The 17386-nt window shown below is 41.4% G+C and overlaps 1 protein-coding gene across 1 annotated transcript in view; it reads right to left on the reverse strand.

The window, feature by feature from the left end:
- The window catches only part of eprs1 (glutamyl-prolyl-tRNA synthetase 1), a 76641-nt gene that overhangs the window by 23691 nt on the left and 35564 nt on the right, over positions 1-17386 (reverse strand). The window contains exons 13-16 of the mRNA XM_024429699.2: positions 9730-9840; positions 2899-3035; positions 2319-2526; positions 1962-2074 (exon numbers count right to left, since the gene is read on the reverse strand). Of these exons, the coding sequence (XP_024285467.1) occupies positions 1962-2074; positions 2319-2526; positions 2899-3035; positions 9730-9840 (569 nt within the window). The remainder of the gene's footprint in view (positions 1-1961; positions 2075-2318; positions 2527-2898; positions 3036-9729; positions 9841-17386) is intronic.

The raw sequence follows: 17386 nt of genomic DNA on the forward strand, positions 1-17386 counted from the left end.
TCTGGAAACGTCAGAGTGTCTTCTTTCCAAAGCTACCAATTCCATGCATAGTCGAGCATCTTTTTGTGACAAAATATTGCGCTTAAAACGGGAACGTCTTTTTATCCAAAAATGGAATAGCGCCCCCATAGGCTCAAGAGGTTAAACAACACTTTTTATGGATATCTTTAAGAAATGGCTTTCTTCTTGCCACTCTTCCATAAAGGCCAGATTTGTGCAATATACGACAGATTGTTGTCCTATGGACAGAGTCTCCCACCTCAGCTGTAGATCTCCGCAGTTCATCCAGAGTGATCATGGGCCTCTTGGCTGCATCTCTGATCAGTCTTCTCCTTGTATGAGCTGAAAGTTTAGAGGGACGGCCAGGTCTTGGTAGATTTGCAGTGGTCTGATACTCCTTCCATTTCAATATTATCGCTTGCACGGTGCTCCTTGGGATGTTTAAAGCTTGGGAAATCTTTTTGTATCCAAATCCGGCTTTAAACTTCTTCACAACAGTATCTCGGACCTGCCTGGTGTGTTCCTTGTTCTTCATGATGCTCTCTGCGCTTTTAACGGACCTCTGAGACTATCACAGTGCAGGTGCATTTATACGGAGACTTGATTACACACAGGTGGATTGTATTTATCATCATTAGTCATTTAGGTCAACATTGGATCATTCAGAGATCCTCACTGAACTTCTGGAGAGAGTTTGCTGCACTGAAAGTAAAGGGGCTGAATAATTTTGCACGCCCACTTTTTCAGTTTTGATTTGTTAAAAAAGTTTGAAATATCCAATAAATGTCGTTCCACTTCATGATTGTGTCCCACTTGTTGTTGATTCTTCACAAAAAATACAGTTTTATATCTTTATGTTTGAAGCCTGAAATGTGGCAAAGGTTCGCAAAGTTCAAGGGGGCCGAATACTTTCGCAAGGCACTGTATATATATATATATATATATATATATATATATATATATATTCCCCTTTTCCTCCCCAATTTCTTGATATCCAATTGGTAGTTATTCTTGTCCCATTGCTGCAACTCCTGTATGGACTCGGGAGAGGTGCAGGTCGAGAGATGTGTGTCCTCTGAAACACAACTCAACCAAGCCGCATTGCTTCCTGAAACACTGCTCGCTTAACCCGGGAGCCAGCCGCACCAATGTGTCAGAGGGAACACCGCCCAACTGGCAACTGTGTCAGCGTGCATGACATTTAGATATATATGGACGGAATTAATCGAACAAAAGGACCAATTGTGATGTTTATGGGACATATTGGAGTGCCAACAAAAGAAGCTCGTCAAATGCATGTTTTATATTTTATTTCTGCGTTTTGTGTAGCGCCTGCAGGGTTGAAATACGCTATCCCCTTTGTTTACTGCTGGTGCTATCATCAGATAATAGATTCTTCTGCTTTTGCCGAAAAGTATTTTTTTTAAATCTGACATGTTGGCTGGATTCACAAGGAGTGTAGCTTTAATTGAGTATCTTACATGTGTGATTTAATGAAAGTTTGATTTTATATCATTTTTTTTTTTTTTTTAAATTGCCGCGTTGCATTTTCCCTGTTTTTTGCCCAAGTGAGACGCAACTGTCCCGCCTATCCGTAAGAAGTTAAATAATTTAAGAACATGAATGTGGAAGTTATGTATTTTGAGGCCACATTATTGACATGTAGTGAAAATTGATTTTATCACAGCTGTTTCTTTTTTCTTTTTTTTCTTTCTCTCCTAGTGTCCAATGTTTGTCGAATCACCTAAAACCCTACCAATAGAACAATCCCCAAACTTCAAACCCTGCCGATCTGAGAGTCCAGGAAGCGTAAAGCAAATGCTCAAAGTATTTCAAAGAGCATTTGAACCCAGGTCTGCGTCCAATCATCCTTCTATCCATTAAACTCACCATTCACCCACGCATCTCTCTGGTAAACTGGTAAAGATTCATGAAGACCTTGCAGAGAAGATAGGACAAACCTGATTGGCTCGTAGGGCTGGTCACAGATGTAGAAGCCCCGCCTTTGCAGCTGGATGATGTCACCCTTCTTCAGGTCCTTCAGACATGGGTCTCCCAGCATCTTCTCCTCCAGCTGAGAAAAAGCAAGGATGGGAGAGAAGGGAACCCTGTTCAGTCTTCAGGAAGGATTACAAGTGATTCTTCATACTGGTCAATGATATCTGCTCTAATCATAATAATGATCTTTACTAACTACTTAAGCCCTACTTGTAACAGTTTAGCACACATCACATCACATGCACACACACCGCATAGACAACCCCCCGCCCCCCACATACACACCCACAGGATTGACCATTCCACATTCACACACCCACCTTGCTCTGTTTGTTGATGTATTCCTTGAAGTCGTCCTCCTTGCCCATGACGGGCTTGGTGATGAGGTGCTGGTAGTTGACACAGACTGTGGGCAGCAGGGGGGCGTGGGGGGTCTCAGCTAGCCACGTGATCTTGGTGGTCTTCTTGAAGTCCTTGTTTTCCAGGTTCAGCTTGCCCTCCAGGGAGGTGACCTTACCTCTGGGATCTCTGGATCATACCGCGATAAAGAGAGATGAGGGGATAATAGTTAGGGAATTGAGATATTTATTTTCTTCCTTCTACATTCGGTAAAATTTCACTTAAGCCTTTTTAATGCGATACATCAGTTACACACACAGAGAGCGAGAAGACAGAGAGAGAAAGAGAGACGAGTTACATAGTGTATCTATGCCAGTGATCCTAGTTGTGATCCCATCTTCTGGAGAGCCACAGTACAACTTATCTAGATTAGTTCAATATGGTGTTTCACTGCTGCACTGATAATGTAGCTTTCTGGGACTGGGTGAACACTTGCCAAGGCAAGCCCTCTTGATTAACTTCCTGTAAAAAGTTGCACGTCCAAAAATCTATTAAACTTACTTGTGGATCTTGGTGATGATGATGTTGCCCCAGTTGATGAAGGTGACAGTCTCTCCCTCGGTGAAGGTTTCTGCGTCCGCCCCCTCCACCAGCACCCTGGGTCCGTACCACACAGCCTTCATACCCACCTCTGTGTTCTGGGAGGGTTCAAAAATAAGTTTGCCAGGTTTAGTTGCTGATGTTATGTTGGATTGACTATATTTGGTTGGTTTGGCAGTTTATTTGGGTATATTGGTAAGGCATGGAGTTTTCAAACTTTTCTTGCCCAGGCAAATTGGCAACCCCCATCATATAGAAGTTAGCAGAAATATATGTCTAGTCTTATTATCAGTTAAATGATGGCAAGTATAGGTAAACAACATTTTAAAATGAATACATTTGGAAGAGAATTTCATTATTTTGATTCCATGGTTCATTGGAAGAGAATGTGTAAATTCTAACAGTATTAGCTGGAAAAGGTATATTGGTGGCATAAAGGACATTACGCTGTTTTAAAGCTAATATCCTGCAATTCTATGCATTTTGCCATGGCTAATGCTGTGTTCCTCTGCTCAAACATAAATCACTAGGCATGTGCACTGAATGCACAGTTTTTGGAATTTGCAATTCTCTGACTGTCTAATTGATTGTTAGTTATAAAATATGTTATAATATGCACACACTACATGACCAAAAGTATGTGGACACCTGCTCCTCAAACATCTCATTCCAAAATCATGGGCATTAATATGGAGTTGGTCCCCCTTTGCTGCTATAACAGCCTCTACTCGCTTTCCACTAGATGTAGGCACATTGATGCAGGGACTTTCAACCACAAGAGCATTAGTGATGTCGGGCAATGATGTTGGGTGATTAGGACAGGCTCGCAGTCTGCGTTGAAATTAATCCGAAAGGTGTTCGATGGGGTTGAGGTCAGGACTCAGGCTTTAAGTTCTTCCACACCGATCTTGATAAACCATTTCTGTATGGTTTGTGCACAGGGGCATTATCATGCTGAAACAGGAAAGGGACTTCCCCAAACTGTTGCCACAAAGCTCCCGAGTGGCGCAGCATCTCAGTGCTAGAGGCGTCACTACAGACCCTGGTTCGATCCTGGGCTGCATCACAACTGGCCGTGATCGGGAGTCCCATAGGGCGGCGCACAATTGGCCCAGCGTTGTCTGGGTTAGGCCGGTGTAGGCCGTCATAATAAAATAATCTGTTCTTAACCTTTTTGGGATAGGGAGCAGCATTTTCACTTTTGGATGAATAGCATGCCCAGAGTGAACTGCCTCCTACTCTAACCCAGATGCTAATATATGCATATTATTAGTAGTATTGGATAGAAAACACTCTGAAGTTCTAAAACTGTTTGAATGATGTCTGTGAGTATAACAGAACTCATATGGCAGGCAAAAACCTGAGAAAAATCCAACCAGGAAGTGGGATATCTGAGGTTTGTAGTTTTTCAAAGCTTGGCCTATGGGGAATGCTGGTATATAGACTCTCAACATCTAATGTGACTAAAATACAGTCTTCTGTTAAACCCATTATTGGTGAAATCTTGTTTATGAAGTTTATAGTCTTTCACATATGACGGCAATGCTTGCACATGAGATTTAATAAAAAAGAGTCTATGAAGTTCGACAATGGTTCTAGCATTGAGCCTATTCCTGCAACCACTGGTCTGTCGTCTGGATAATTGCCTTGTGTCTTGGGTTTGTGTCATTTCGGCAAAATGTACAGGCATGGACTTATGGCACAAAGGTATTCATATTCAGGTTTTGAGATAAGGTTGTTTAATATATGCGCTAATCTGGAGCCCTATCCTTTTGGAACACCTGTGTGGGATCAAAACTCAGTTCTCTATCGAAATGTTCATTAATGAATTGTGTCTGAATCTCTTCTTTGGATTTTTCGTAGTCTAAAACGACTACAGCACCCCCTTTTGTCTGCAGGTTTGGCAATGAACTAATGAAAGATTCATCTTCTGTCCTAGTGAGGTCCTTCTGAATGTGGTTTGTTTTTCTCATATATACTGACATGGCTTCTTGTTCCACTAACCTAATAGGTATTAATCGAGGAGTTGTTAACTATAGGACAGAATTAGCTGTCCTAGAGGCCCTTAGATACGACTGAGACTTGCGCTTCTGAGAACTTTCTTGGAGAGGTTAATAACAGAGTCCTGCTGTCGCTCCGTGTCCACGGCCTGTGTTCTTGGTCCCCTCTTTGACCACTTGCCTCTCCTACATAATTTATTTTCTTTTGTGGAGCCTTGTTGTGCTGCTTTTGGGCTAGAAAAACAGTCTGTGTGACTTCAACCTCTTACTTCCTTTGACACATGTTCAACAATTAATAGCATTAAATCTAAAAAAAGAACATTTGTTGAGGATTTCATTCCATTTCTGAACGAAAGCTGACGTTTTTCCCTATTGTAGGCTCCTACTGTATTCTCAGTCAATTTATGAAAACTTGCTTGGTAGGTCGATGTCCTCAGTGGTTTTACAGACGTGTTTAATACATTTTAGGTACACACTTTATTAGAATATTTATGAAATGCATATTGCTATATTTGGTAGCACTTATTTTTTTTCTCCCTCGACTCAACCCCATTCGATGCAGTGACACTATCAAGAGCAGCGTTTCTTCTTTTTTCCATTCTCCCGGCTGCATTCCGAGACACCTCTCACTTACATGGCTCTCTGTCAAGTGATCGGGTCTCTCACAGGCTACAAGTGACCGGCAAACATCGGGGACGCAACGGCGCGCATCGCGCATTCACAAGTGATAGGCTAATAGTCACCCATTACACTATTCTTGATTGAATCTCGTCTTTACATGTGTGAAATTTGTTTTGATTTGGAATGGACCATTATCATAGATGACATGTAAAAATACATGTCATCTATGCAGTTAAATAGTGAATGGAGGACGCTTTTCCCGTGGTTCATTTTCATGCCAGCCTGGTAGGCTATACTGCTGTTGTAAAGAGAAGCAATGTGCTTAATATTAGAAAAGTTGATGAAATAAATATAGTAGGCCTAGCCTACAGAAAGTTGATGGGACCTTCTTAAGAGGCATGAATTACATGTTTGTCCTCAACAATCTACACACAATAACCCATAATGGCAAATTGAAAATAGGTATAGACATTTTTGCAAATGTAAAAAATAAGTATCCAGACCACTTGTTATGAGACTTGAAATTGGGCTCAGGTGCATCCTGTTTCCATTGATTATCCCTGAACTGTTTCTGTAACTTGGAGTCCACCTGTGGTAAATTCAATTGATTTGACATGATTTGGAAAGGCACATACGTCTATATAAAAAGCTCTCATGGTTGACAGTGCATGTCAGACCAAAAAACAAGCCAATTCAAAGGAATTGTCCAAAAACGCCACGGAATTGGGGCGAAAACAGGGTAAGTAAAAAAAAGAACCTGATGGTCACGACAGAGCTCCAGGGTTCCTCTGTGGAGATGAGAGAACCTTCCAGAAAGACAACCATCTCTGCAGAACTTCACCAAATCAGGTCTTTATGAAAGTGGCCACATGGAGCAACTTCTCAGTAAGGCACATGACAGCCCACTTGGAGCTTGCCAAAAGGCACCTAAATGACTCTCAGACAATGAGAAACAAGGTTATCTGGTCTGATGAAACCACGGTTGAGCTCTTCGGCCTGAATGCCAAGTGTCACATCTGGAGGAAACCTGGCACCATCCCTACAGTGAAGCATAGTGGGGGCTGTTTCATGCTGTAGGGATGTTTTTCAGCGTCAGGTACTGGGAGACTCGTCAGGATCGAGGGAAAAACTAACGGAGTAAAGAACAGAGATCCTTGATGAGAACCTGCTCCAGAGCGCTCAGGACCTCAGACAGGGGCGAAGGTTCACCTTCCAACAGGACAACAACCCTAAGCACACAGCCAAGACAACGCAGGAGTGGCTTCGGGACAAGTCTCTGAATGTCCTGAAGTGGCCCAGCCAGAGCCCGGACTTGAACCCGATCTAACATCTCTGGAGAGACCTGAAAATAGCTGTGCTGCAACGCTCCCCATCCAACCTGACAGAGCTTGAGAGGATCAGCAGAGAAATATAGGAGAAACTTCCCAAATACAGGATTGCTAAGCTTATAGTGTCATACCAAAGAAGACTCGAGGCTGTAATCGCTGCCAAAGGTGCTTCAACGAAGTACTGATTAAGGGTCTGAATACTTCTGTATATGTGATATCAGTTTTTTACAAAAAATTCTAAAAACGTGTTTTTGCTTTGTCATTATGGGGTATTGTGTGTAGGTTGATGAGAAGACAAAAACATTTATTTTAGCATAAGGCTGTAAAGTAAGAATGTGGAAAAGGGGGTCTGAATACTTTCCGAATGCACTGTATATAGTTCAATAGATTTTCTGCATGCTCACTATCTGGTTTTGGATGTTTAAATTGGCATGATTTTTCCATCCCAAAAATGTCCACTTTTACAACCTGCCTAAGAATTTATCACACATTTTTTATATATATATATATATATATATATATATATATATATATATATATATATATATTTTTTTTTTTGAACATTCCTCCATATTAAAAGGGATAGTTTAAGATTTTGGCAATGAAGCCATTTACCTACTTCCCCAGAGTCAGATGAACAGGACCAGCTACCATTCTAAATGTTCCTGAAGACTTCCAATTGTTGTGCTGGTTATTATTAGCTCGTGAAACTACATCCAACTTTCTTTATACAGGACGCAGAGACATAAAAATTGCATCCACAATGGTATTCTGTTGCAGCTTGCGATTTTTATAAAATAATTACTTTTCACAAAATGAAAATGTGACCGACCAAGTTGGTCTTATGCAGCAAAATTTGAAATTGTATTTTTTTTTAATACATTGGATAAAAGTAGAGACTCGGAGCTACATTTTTTTTATATCATACACTACAGTTGAGGAAAAATGGGAAAGTAATTCTGCTTTGAAAGTTGATCAACTTGTAACCTAAATTTTGAGAAAAATGTTCTGGCAAGCTATTTTGTCGTCTACATCCTCTTAAGCGTTAGCCCCACTTATCTCTAAGGATTTGCATGTGATGCCATGTAGTAAACAACCAAAGATTTCAAGAATAAAAGCTGGTTCATACTTCGGGTGTATTCGTAAATTTAATCTGGAGTGTCAGCCAGCGTGTGCTCTGGGCATTCGAAAAACTCAGAGCGTTTCACTCTTGGAGCATTCAGAGTGCACACTGGACGCTCTGACCGAGTAGTAGGGTTGATCAGAGCGTTCTGTCCTAACAGCAGTCAAGCACCCAAGCTAACTGGCTAACATTGGCTAGCTACTTCAAGACACAAATGAGAGAACATCTCACTGACCATTTTACTTGCCCTCGCAGAGCTGGTTCGGTTGTTTTTATGTTATCCAGGGCGTTGGTGACCGTAACTGTGCTGCTGGCATCAATTTAATTATGCTTTTTTTGCCAACGTTTACTGACACCGGCCATATTCAACGGGTGTTGAGTGTTCGTCAATGTCAGTTATTCTGCGCTCTGACACACTCAGGCGAAAGGTCTCTGAAATCGGAGTAGATAGCTAGAGTAAATTACCAGCTATGTCTATCGACAATTGTTGCAGTGACATCATGAACAATCTATTGAAATGGTTACTTGCATAGTGGAGTCTATTAGACATGTATCTAGCTAAACAAAGAACCATAACCCCAACTCATGACATTATTACCCTGCATTAATCTGCAGGTAGCTAACCAATCAGGTTCAATGTTAGCTTGCTAATGTTAGGATATAACTAACAAAGCAAATGGCTCTGAGAAAGGAATAATATGACTACACAGATCATACACGTAACATTAGCAAGCGACCCAGCAAGCCAACATTAGCTAACAGTACACCAACTTGAAATTAAAATTACTGACAAAATTAGAAACGTGTAATATCTGAAAATGGAGCTAGCTAGACTATCTTACCCCTATACATCATGGATGGACACTTCAAACTGTCACGGATGCCATGGTTGCCCTTAGTTTGAAGATGTAATCTAGAGACGTGTTTTCTCCAGCTATCATACTCTAATTCCACTGATTTCAGAACTCAGTCCTGCAGAAAGTGGAGAGCAACACTTATGCAGTTCTACTAAGTGATATGTTTTTAAAAACTGCGTTAGAAAGGATTACCTACACATACTGACCAGTTCAAATAGACAGAAGCGTGCGACATGGTAGACCAATCCAAACTAATCTCTTGGCACTCATCATCTCAGCCAATCATGGCTAGTGGGAAGGTTGTTGGCTTTTTCTGTGGCTGAACCAACTAGGCTCGTAATTTAACAATTGTATTCATATTTACAGATGGCATACACGTTGGTTATTAAGGAACATGAAAGTTCACATGTTCCAGAAGGCATTTCTGCCCCTCAAAAAAACACGTTTTGATTTAAAAAAAAAACTTTCTTGTGAAGCACTGACACGCGACATACGCCTAGTTTCCTGAAATGAGTCACAAATACAATTGTGGACTGAGGTTTTGAAACCCCTCAGTTAGGCTATTCATTATGGTAAGATTTAGTTGGTTGATTATTTACTACTCATCACATCATATCCTCAACTTGACTTGTGCGGGGGAACTATCCATTTTAGCATTGTCAGAGTAATATACACATCATGCTTTGGCTGCTGAACACTAGATAAGAATGCAATACTTCTATCTAGTCAGGGTGTGTCCAAAATTATACCCTAATCCCTATACCATGCACTACTTTTGGCCAGGCTTTGGTAGTATAGGAGTACACATCATAGGGAATAGGTTGCAATTCCATAAACAAGAGTGGAAATAACAGTCAATGTACCTTGGGGTGTTTGACGGCCATCTTCATCTCCTCTGGTGCTTCGGGGATGACAACAGGGACAGAGTAGGATCCTGACAGGGCTGTGTATCTGGGCGCCACTGGGTCGACAACCTACAGACACATGGGAGAGGTTCATTATTGCAATGGTGTCCTGTGTAGAGACAGAAATTCTCATTCAATATCCTGACTAAACACAGGACATTTCAATTGGACCGGAGTGCAGGGATGAGAGAGAAAAGGATAGAAAGTATTTTGAGAAGCCAGTTTTCAGTATGCATTGCCAACAACACAGACAAGGGTGAAAAGAAGACTCATTCTGAAAGGAAATCTGCATCCATGGCCATGAGGTGGTGAAGTCCCTTCAATTTTTCACATCTGTAGCCTATTCAAAACAGACCCTTAGAATGCCCTGCTTTCATGATAGACAGATATTCCAGTGCCAAAGGTTTTGCTTATCGGAGTTTATTGATCCTAGTTGTCATGTAGGTAGGGGTAAAGTGACTCTGCACAGATAATAAACAGCGAGTAGCAACAGTGCAAAAACAAAGGGGGGGGACAATTTTTTGAGCCTTCTTCTGACACTGCCTGGTATAAAAGGTCCTGGATGGCAGGAAGCTTGGCCCCAGTGATGTACTGGGCCATACGCACTACCCTCTGTAGTACCTTGCGGTCAGATACCGAGCAGTTGCCATACCAGGCGGTGATGCAACCGATCAGGACGCTCTCGATGGTGCAGCTGTAGAACTTGGAGGCTCTGGGGACCCATGCCAGACCTTTTCGTTGTCAGTGATCATGCCTACCACTGTTGTGTGGTCAGCAAACTTAATGATGGTGTTGAGAGACATGCACGCACCCCTGAGGGGCCCCGTGCTTGGCCACGCAGTCGTGGGTGAACAGGGAGTAGCAGTAGGGGACTAAACACGTACATTTAAGGGAACCCTTGTTGAGGACTAGCATGGCAGATGTATTGTTGCCTACCCTTACCATCTGGGGGCGGCCCATTGATTTTGTCTATCCCCACCAGACGCAGGTTAAAATACCTAAACCAACTATATTAGTTGGGGGACAGGTTGAAACATTCATGGACATTTAGCTAGCTTGAGGTTGCTATCTAATACATCCTGGGAGAAACGTTGGGTTGTTATTTAACCTGAAATGCGTACGGTATATGTTTTTTGCTTTTTCTTGGTAGACATTTCACCCAACTTGAGTCACATAATCGTGTTCTCTACTCTGACAATTAATTCCCATATAAAAAGGGGAAACTTAGTTTTTAGTTCTCTTTGATTAATCTCTCCTCGTTCATTCTTCTTCTGTGGATTTAATACGGCGGTTGGCAACCAACTTGACTGGAATGCGGACCACATTCATCTATCAATCACCCACGTGGTTTAGTGTGCTCGAAACAACCAATTAGTAGACGGGAGAGGTAGGACTTGCAGCCTGTAGACCCACACGAGCAGTTTGGATGAAATGTTTGAATAACATGTAGGTGTACATCTATTTTGCAACGCTCGCACACACAAGGCTGGCGGTTTGGTCAGCATGTTAACAACACATTAAGTGACACACTGCATATTTTCAAGCAGAGTACTGTCTGCATAATGTTATGGGTATGCTTGTAATTGTTAAGGACTGGGGAGTTTTTCCAGGATGAAAAAATTAACGGAATGGAGCTAAGCACAGGTAAAATCCTAGAGGAAAACCTGGTTCAGTCTGCTTTCCACCAGACACAGAGATGAATTCACCTTTCAGCAGCACAATAACCTGAAGCACAAGGCCAAATCTACTCTAGTGTTGCTTCCCAAGAAGACCGTGAATGTTACTGAGTGGCCGAGTTACAGTTTTGACTTAAATCTACTTGTGTCTGGTGGAAAGCAGAAAACCAGGTTCTCATCTACGATTTTACTTGTGCTTAGCTCGATTCTGTTTTTTTGATTCCTCAAATAATCCCTAGTCCTTGCATATGACAAGCATACCCAAAACGTGTAGCCACCACACAGATGCAGTGCATTCGTAAAGTATTCAGACCCCTTGACTTTTCCCACATTTTGTTATGTTACAGCCTTACGGTCTGCTAAGATGGCGCCAACAGAGAAGGTCACCTTGCTTCAGGTCCTTAGGAAACTATGCTGTAATTCATTTTTTAAATCTATTATTTCTTAGTCCAGAAAATCTCAAGTGGTAATACATCTTTACATTTGTGTGTATATAAAGGTAGTCGTTGTGAATTTGTTAGATTACTGCACTGTCGAAACTAGAAGCATAAGCATTGCTACACACATTGACATCTGCTAACCATGTGATCAATAACATTTGATTTATTCTAAAACTTCCCTCATCAATCTACACACAATACCCCATAATGACAAAGCAAAAAAATATATACAAAAATAAATAAAAAACTGAAGTGTGTTCGGACCCTTTACTCAGTACTTTGTTGAAGCAAACTTGGCAGCGACAACAGCCTCGAGTCTTCTTGGGTATGACGCTACAACCTTGGCACACCTGTATTTGGGGAGTTACTCCCATTCTCCTCTACATATCCTTAAGCTCTGACAGTTAGGATGGGGAGTGTGGCAGCAGAGGATGTACATAACAGCCTTATTCTAATATATATATTTTTTAATGTATCCTCAAATTTACACACAATACCCCATAATGACAAAGAGAAAACAGGTTTAGATACTTTTGCTAATTTCTAAAAAAAATTACACAAATACCATATTTACATAAGTATTCAGACTAATTTATGAATTTAAAAACCTATCTAAATCCTTTTAGAATTATGATGAAACGTAACAAAAAAATGTGGGGGGAAAAAAAAAATCAAGGGGTCTGAATACTTTCCCGAATGCACTGTATGAAGAGCAGTACTCAGTGATGTGTTGTATTTGTCCCTAACATAACACTTTGATTTCAGGATATAAAGTACATTTCTTTGCAGTTGACTTTAGTGCCTTGTTGCAAAGAGGATGCATGTTTTGGACCATTTTCTATTCTGTACAGGCTTTTAGGTTAGTATTGTGGAGTGAGTACCTAAAATGCCAGTTATTTTAGTTTTTTGGGGGGGGTGTATTGTAATTGTCTGCGACATTTCCAATCCCCCATAAATACATATATAATCAGCCCCCCCCAAAAAAAAGAATCAGCCCTTTTTCAGGACCCTGTCTTTCAAAGATTTGGATTTTTACGAATTAACTTCACAGATCTTCATTGCAAAGGGTTTAAAACACTGTTTCCCATGCATAAATAATTAATGAACATACACCTGTGGAACGGTCGTTAAGACACTAACACCTTACAGATGGTAGTCAATTAAGGTCACAGTTATGAACACTTAGGACACTAAAGAGGCCTTTCTACGGACTCTGAAAAACACCAAAAGGAAGATACCCAGGGTCCCTGCTCATCTGCGTGAATGTTCCTTAGGCATGCTGCAAGGAGGCATGAGGACTGCAGATGTGGCCAGAGCAATACATGGCAATGTCCGTACTGTGAGACACCTAAGACAGCGCTACAGGGAGGCAGGACAGACAGCTGATCGTTCTTGCAGTGGCAGACCACATGTAACAACACCTGCACAGGATCGGTATATCTGAACATCACACCTGCGGGACAGGTACAGGATGGCAACAACAACTGCCTGAGTTACTCCAGGAACACACAATTACTCCATCAGTGCTCAGAATGTCCGCAATAGGCTGAGAGAGGCTAGATTGAGGGGCCTGTAGGCCTGTTGTAAGGCAGGTCCTCACCAGACATCACCGGAAACAACATCGCCTATGGGCACAAACACACCGTCGCTGGACCAGACAGGACTGGCAAAAAGTGCTCTTCACTTACGAGTAGCGGTTTTGTCTCACCAGGGGTGAAGGTCGGATTTGTGTTTATCGACGAAGGAATGAGCGTTACACTGAGGCCTGTACTCTGGAGCGGGATCGATTTGGAGGTGGAGGATCCGTCATGGTCTGAGGCGAAGTGTCACAGCATCATCGGACTGAGCTTGTTGTCATTGCAGGCAATCCCAACGCTGTGCGTTACAGGGAAGACATCCTCCTCCCTCATGTGGTACCCTTCCTGCAGGCTCATCCTGACATGACCCTCCGGTATGACAAAGCCACCAGCCATAATGCTTGTTCTGTGTGTGATTTCCTGCAAGACAGGAATGTCAGTGTTCTGCTATGGCCAGCGAAGAGCCTGAATCTCAATCCAATTGAGCACGTCTGGGACCTGTTGGATCGGAGGGTGAGGGCGAGGGCCATTCCCCCCAGAAATGTCCAGGAACTTGCAGGTGTCTTGGTGGAAGAGTGGGGTAACATCTCACAGCAAGAACTGGCAAACCTGGTGCAGTCCATGAGGAGGATGCAGTACTTAAGCACTGCAGTACATAATGCAGCTGGTGGCCACACCAGATACTGACTGACTTTTGATTTTGAACCCCCCTGGTTCAGGGACTACTATTTTCTACATTGTAGAATAGTGAAGACATCAAAACTATGAAATAACACAGAGTATGGAATTCATGTAGTAACCAAAAGTGAAACAAATCAAAATAGATTTTGTATTTGAGATTATTCAAACCAGCCACCCTTTGCATTGATAGCTTTGCACACTCTTGGCATTCTCTCAACCAGCTTCATGAGGTAGTCACCTGTAATGCATTTCAATTAACAGGTGTGCCTTGTTAAAAGTTAATTTGTGGAATTTCCTTCTTAATGCGTTTGAGCCAAATCAGTTGTGTTGTGACAAGGTAGGGGTTGTATACAGAATATAGCCCTATTTAGTAAAAGACCAAATCCATATTATGGCACTAACAGCTCAAATAAGCAAAGAGAAAAGACATCAGGTCATTCAAGGTCATTCAATCCGGAAAAAAAAACATTTCATAGTTTTGCTGTCTTCACTATTATTCTACAACGTAGAAAAGAGTACAAAATTAAGAAAAACCCTGGAATGAGTATATTGGTTCAAACCCAAGACGACTTGAGGCTGGAATCACTGCAAAAGGTGCTTCAACAAAGTACTGAGTAAAGAGTCTGAATACTTATGTAAATTTAATCCGTTTTTATTTTTAATACATTTGCAAACATTTCTAAAAACCTGTTTTTGCTTTGTCTTTATGGGGTTGTGAGTGTAGATTGATGGAAAAAAAAATATTTAATACATTTTAGAATAAGTCTGTAACGCCTTCTTTGTAGTGACTGGGTGTATTGATACACCATCCAAAGTATAATTAATAACTTAACCATGCTCGAAGGGATATTCAACGTCAGCTTGTTTCACTCATCTACCAATAGGTGCATTTCTTTGTGAGGCATTGGAAAACTTCCCTGGTCTTTGGGGTTGAATCTGTTTTAAAATCACTGCTTGACAGAGGGACCTTACAGATAATTGTATGTGTGGGGGGGACAGAGATGACGTTAAACACTATTTTGAGTCCATGCCACTTAAAGCACATTTCTAGGCTTGCCATAACAAAGGATTGAATACTTTTCGACTCAAGACATTTCAACTTTTCATTTGATTGAATTTATAAATATTTCTTAAAACATAATTCCACTTGGACATTGAGGGGTATTGTTTGTAGGCAAGTGACAAAATCTCACTTGAATCCATTTTAAATACAACAAACTGTGGAAAATATCAAAAGGGCTGTGAATACTTTCTGTATACTTATACAGGCACTGTAGACTTATTTATCTTTTTTTTTTCGGTAATATGATCATAATGATCAATACTTTATATCTACGTACTTTAAATCATTTTTCATTTTTGAGTGGCAGCCAACAGGACAATGCAAATTGCGTTTGAGCTTGTGTAGCGTACTTGTAGCCCCCACCCAACAACAAAAAAATTAAAAAATATGCAAATTTGGTCAAACAAAAAAGGGAACACACTGTCAAACCCAGTAATGATGTCATTCACAAGCTTTGCACAGAGTCAGTTGGTTCGGTGAAGGAGATGTGAGGCAGGGTTAGTTTTCATTGGGACTAAGTGAATAAAGATGAAAATCAGCATATTCTGCGTTATGGTCAATCGAAGTACTAGGGTAATGAATTGATTTTAGCATTAGCTGTAAGCTAGCAAGGAAAGTTAGCCCCCAAAGCTGTATCTTCTTGCATTGAAAATAAAGTGTTCTAGCATTATGGACATTGTTTGGCGAACAGTAAATAACAGTTCTACATGCCGAGGTGCATTACTCAAGTGTGTTAACTTCTAGGCAGAAGGAGTGTGGAGCTAACATGACACAGCCCAGAATCCCAGTGCAGTGGTTCCTTGTCAGGACAGGTTAGAGAGCAAGCACTAGCAATGAGTAAGTGGAACAGGCAAGAGATATGCGCGGTGCTAAAGGGGGACATCAGCTGCGCTGACTCAATCAGTATACAACCTGACACATTTCATAAAAGTACCGAAAGAAACCAATTCTAGTACCAAACCGTTTTTCATGTTCTGACATCGAAAAAGTACATTAGTTCTGGTACACTGTGCAGCACTAGAAAGCACATAGATGAAGGGGTGGAGGGAGGAAGCAAGGGAGTGGAGGAGTAAGAAGAGTACCTTGATACAGCTAATTGGCAGCTTGGAAATAGAAAGAGTGAGATGCAGTTCAATGTCAAATACATGAGGAAGCGCGAGAGAGAGAGAAGAGGTTCGGCAAGGGCAAGAAAAAGTTCAGGCAGGATGGGGTAGGGGTACATGTATGTCAATCCATCCTCCCCAGGACACACACCCTCTCCTCATCGCAGATACCACAAGCTTAAAGGAGAAACACATGTTTTCCCTAGCTATGACATACATACAGTTGATGTCGTAAATTTACATACACCTTAGCCAAATACATTTAAACTCAGTTTTTCACAAGTCCTAACATTTAATGCTAGTAAAAATTCCCCGTCTTAGATAAGTTAGGATCACCACTTTATTTTAAGAATGTGAAATGTCAGAATAATAGTAGAGAGAATGATTTATTTCAGCTTTTTTTTCTTTCATCACATTCCCCAGTGGGTCAGAAGTTTACATACACTCAAATAGTATTTGGTAGCATTGCATGAAAATTGTGTAGCCTCCCACAAGCTTCCCACAATAAGTTGGGTGAATTTTGGCCCATTCCTCCTGACATAGCTGGTGTAAGTGAGTCCAGTTTGTAGGCCTCCTTGCTCGCACACACTTTTTCAGTTCTGCCCCAAAAAATTCTATGGGATTGAGGTCAGGGCTTTGTGATGACCACTCCAATACCTTGACTTTGTTGTCTTTAAGCCATTTTGCCACAACTTTGGAAGTATGCTTGGGGTCATTGTCCATTTGGAAGACCCATTTGTGACCAAGCTTTAACTTCCTGACTGCTGTCTTGAGATGTTGCTTCAAAATATCCACATTATTTTCCTGCCTCATGAAGCCATCTATTTTGTGAAGAGCACCAGTCCCTCCTGCAGCAAAGCACCCCCACAACATGATGCATGATCTGTCGTTCTGCCCCTGAACAAGGCAATTAGCCCACTGTTCCTAGGCCGTCATTGAAAATAAGAATTTGTTCTTTAACGGACTTGCCTAGTTGAATAAAAGGTTAAAAAAAGGTCTGGAATCTGACAGATTTGTCTTTGTGAAGGACGCATGAATCACGCCACATCCATTTACAGAGTACATTGTTGAAGCA

Source organism: Oncorhynchus tshawytscha, linkage group LG08 (assembly GCF_018296145.1).
Source record: "Oncorhynchus tshawytscha isolate Ot180627B linkage group LG08, Otsh_v2.0, whole genome shotgun sequence".
Classification (NCBI taxonomy): Eukaryota; Metazoa; Chordata; class Actinopteri; order Salmoniformes; family Salmonidae; genus Oncorhynchus; species Oncorhynchus tshawytscha.